At 54.0% G+C, this 4,036-nt stretch overlaps 1 protein-coding gene across 1 annotated transcript in view; it reads right to left on the reverse strand.

Annotated features, from left to right (window-relative positions):
- The window catches only part of PTPRN2 (protein tyrosine phosphatase, receptor type, N polypeptide 2), a 496,295-nt gene that overhangs the window by 304,429 nt on the left and 187,830 nt on the right, over nucleotides 1-4,036 (reverse strand). The window contains exon 9 of the mRNA XM_005861191.2: nucleotides 329-369. Within this exon, the coding sequence (XP_005861253.1) occupies nucleotides 329-369 (41 nt within the window). The remainder of the gene's footprint in view (nucleotides 1-328; nucleotides 370-4,036) is intronic.

Consider the following 4,036-nt stretch of genomic DNA (forward strand, 5'->3'; position numbering starts at 1 on the left):
GCCCACTGCCCCACGCCCTGGCCAGCCCCGCCCCTGATGGCCCCCATCGGGGTGGGCCGGCTGGACCCCACCAGTGCACGAATTTGTGCATCAGGCCTCTAGTATTACTATAAATCTGAAAATATACATTAGCATATATCTAAACATACACAATTTGCATGCACTGTCTACAGTTTTCTCAGTTTGGGGATTATGAGGTTTTTACATCCTTTCCTAAAAAAACAAAACAAAAGTAACCTTTGTATTTCAGAAACATTCTCAGCCATGAACAAAAAGAAGACCAGCAGTTCCGCTTAGCGCGAAGCGAGTTGAGAGACGTGTAGCTTACCTCTCCGTGGCCGTGAGCACCGCCGTCCCGTGCTCTGGGGTCTGTGGAAGACAAGAGCGTTATCGAAGTCCTGGTCGGGAGTGGCACTGCGGGTGTCGCAGTGTGCACGCCGCCACCGAGCCTTCTCGACGCGATGCCGTCGCCCGTCTCCCTCCTGTGTGGGCGCAGGCGCTGCCCTGCACACTGACGGAGGAGGAGCTCCAGCTAAACGGGAAGCGTGGTCGCTCGCACAGCCACCCCGCTCCCCGGACCTGCGTGTGTCCGTGTGGCTCACACAGGAAGCACCGCCCTGCGGGACAGGCTGTGGCTGTGAAAAGGGGAAGCGGAGCATCCAACCCACACCTCCTTGCGAAGGTGTCTCCTGAACATGCGGACGCGGTATTCGCTGTGGCGGTCACTTCTCTAAGCCAGCATCCTGCCTGCAATGCCCCCAGTGCACCCCTCACCGCGCCCTCCTGACGCCCCGCAACCCCCCAGGACTTTCTAGACCCCCCAGCCCTCAGAGTGGGTGTCAGTCCTTGAGTGCCCACTGCCTCGCAACGCCTTGTCCCGGGGAGTTCCAGTATCTTCCACAAGCCCTTGCTACCAAGCTGGAATATGAAACTGTCCAGGTGGGCCACTGTGCGTGGTATTGAAATCTGTCTCCATTAATGGAATGGGCTGAACCAGGAGCGCACGGGGATTGGACTTAGAGAAACGAGTTCAGGACAGTGCCAGCTGCTGGACTTCCTGTGAGTAGGAAAGTTCTAGAAGGTGGATGGCCCACGTGCATGGTTTACATACATCTGCAGCTAGGAACTCAATTTATGATCAAACCAAAGTGTATTTTACCACAATATTTAAAAATTTAAATACAAAAAGTGGACATGGCACTTTTCATTGCCTAAAAGTGGCCGCGGTCACAGGCGGGGCCGGCGTGTTGCTCCCTAGTTGGAGGAGGACTGGCCCATGAGGCACGAATGGGACAGAAGAGGGAGGTGCAGCGCTGCCACTGCCCTCGGTGGCCCTGCTTCATGCAAGGCACGGTCGCACGGGGAACCCAAGGGGCAGGACACCCCACACGGATAGCATTGGTCTTGGCAATTGTGTGTGTCTACCTTTGTGTCTAGTGTTCAGGTTTCGCGTGGTAACCATTTATTACGTATATAACTGGTAAAGGAACAAATAATCGTTTACAAATTCTATTTCCCGTAGCGAACAGGTCACACAATGACAGGCTAACCCAGCCGTGGGCAAACTACGGCCCGCGGGCGGGATCCGGCCCGTTTGAAATGAATAAAACTAAAAAAAAAAAGACCGTACCCTTTTATGTAATGATGTTTACTTTGAATTTATATTAGTTCACACAAACACTCCATCCATGCTTTTGTTCCGGCCCTCCAGTCCAGTTTAAGAACCCATTGTGGCCCTTGAGTCAAAAAGTTTGCCCACCCCTGGGCTAACCTGTTAGCAGGGAGCACTCCGCCTGGGGGTGACCCGGACACCAGGTCTGCTGCTGGGGCGCTGGACCCACGACATCTGTCTACAGCACCGCCACTCCATGCTCACTGTGAACTTTGTCCTTTCCACGCCTGCCTCACGTAGGTCTTTGAGTTTTACGTTGCTTTAAAGCAGGGGTGGGAACCTTTTTTCTGCCCACAGCCACTTGGATATTTATGGCATCATTCTCGGGCCATACAAAATTATCAACTTAAAAATGAGCCTGCTCTATTTGGTCAAACATTTAATTAACTCACCCCAATGCCTTGGCAGGGCCAGACCCAATGATTTCTCGGGCCTTATCTGGCCCGCGGGCGGGACGTTCCCCACCTCTGCCCTAAAGCTTTGGAAGGGACAGGTGTAAACAATGAATAGAGGAGGAAGACGGTCTCTTTTCCATCATGGACACTGGCCACACGCGGGAGCCAGGCCTGACGCGTCCATCACCTTGGAAGCACGTGGGGTGGGTTTTCCTGGAGCTTTACCTGGAGCTGCTGAAGGCCAGGGTCATGAGTCACATGGCCATTTTCACAGGCCCCTCCCTCCCTGCTCTGGGCGGCCACCCTGAGAAGTCAGGACACACCTGCCCACCCCTCTGGCTTTCCTGGCCTCCCTCAAGGTTATTTGAAGGGGAACATAAGTTTTCGTGGAGAGGCTGCGGCGCCTGTGCCTTCATGGGAATTCTGCCCTGGGCATGACTGTGGACTTCTGCAGGGGGTAGGGGGACGGGAGGGGAAGTGGGGGCTGTAAGGCCCTAGACCACAAACTTAGGGAGAAGTTGGTCTTTCCTTGTCCATTTTCATTTAAACACAGAAGGCCACAGTCTATTCCTCCCCTGGCTCACACCCCTCCCTCCAGGATCTCAGTGAGCTCACCTGTGCCTCTGCGCCCCCTACAGGCTTAACATAGCACTGCGCACAATGCAGTCAGAGAAAGCTAGAATTTGGAGCTAAATGGCCACTTAAAACATTAATGGACCAATTAGCCACAGTAACAAGTCTATTGTATTCACATCTGCCTTTTGGACAGCTGGCTCTTAAGAACTCCCACTGGGTCTCACGGGATCCTAGGTTGGGCCAGCCACCATCCACCCTCAAGCTGTCGCTTCCTCCTCAGGAAACTGAGGCTGGAAACAGCACCATCTTTTGAGGTTGGACCCTCTATGTGGAAGAGTCTGGCACCTGCTGGACCCAGGGATGCAAATGGAGAAAGAGGCACGTTCGCCAGCTCCCCAGAGCGTAGGGCCCACAGGAGACGGGCACCGACCAGATATCACCGTGGGAGCGGCACTGTGCGGCATGTCCTGGGAGGAAGGGCAGGCGCAGCCCGGGGTGGGGTGGCTGGGGTGGGGGGGATCGAGCACCTTTCCAACAGTCAAGGTGGACGCTGCTCAGAAGTGGAGTGGCTGTGCTGCTGACGTGGTAAAATGGGGCACCGCTGGAAGGCGCCCCCGACGGAAGGCACATCACCGCCTCTTGCTGAACACCGAACATGAAGGGCCAAGTCTCCGTCTGGAGCCTGGGCCACGGGGATAGGGAGCTGCATGCTGTCCTTAGGAGGCCACCAGCAAAGTCCAGATGGTGAAAAACTCTGCGGGACAAGTGAGCTAGCGAGCCAGTTCGACAATAAATAAATTGCGTAATGAATTGCCAGGAAAGAGAAAAGAGGGAGGAGAAACCTGTAGATCAAAAGGGGCCAGCCCTGGCCGGGTCGCTTGGTGGGTTAGAGCGTTGGCCATACACCAAGGTTGTGGGTTTGATCCCTGCTCGGGGCACATACCGAGTCAACCAATGATGCACCAATAGGTGGGACAACAAATAGATCTCTCTCTGTCTCTCTCTCTCTCTCCCCTCCCTCCCCTCCCTCTCCTTCTCTCTCCCTCCTCTCTCTCTCTCTCTCCCTCCCCTCTCCTCTCCTTCTCCTTCTCTCGCTCCCTCTTCCTCTCTCAAATTAAGAAATAACAATTTAAAACAATAAAAATAAAAGGGGCTTCACAGATGTAGCCACCAACTCAGTGGACCTTCTTTGTACTTTGAATCAAAAAAGAACCAACTGTAAAGAAAGTTACAACAACAGAGCAATCTGAGTGCTGACTGCTATTTGATGCCCTGAAAACACTGCCGTCGATTTTACTCCAGGACAGAACTGCTGGTCAGGCTCAGGCAAGTCCAATCTCTCGGCAAAGCAATGCTGCTATCCCACGGTGGATCACTTGGTGACAGGGAGGGG

This window comes from Myotis brandtii, unplaced genomic scaffold (genome assembly GCF_000412655.1).
Source record: "Myotis brandtii unplaced genomic scaffold, ASM41265v1 scaffold145, whole genome shotgun sequence".
NCBI lineage: Eukaryota > Metazoa > Chordata > Mammalia > Chiroptera > Vespertilionidae > Myotis > Myotis brandtii.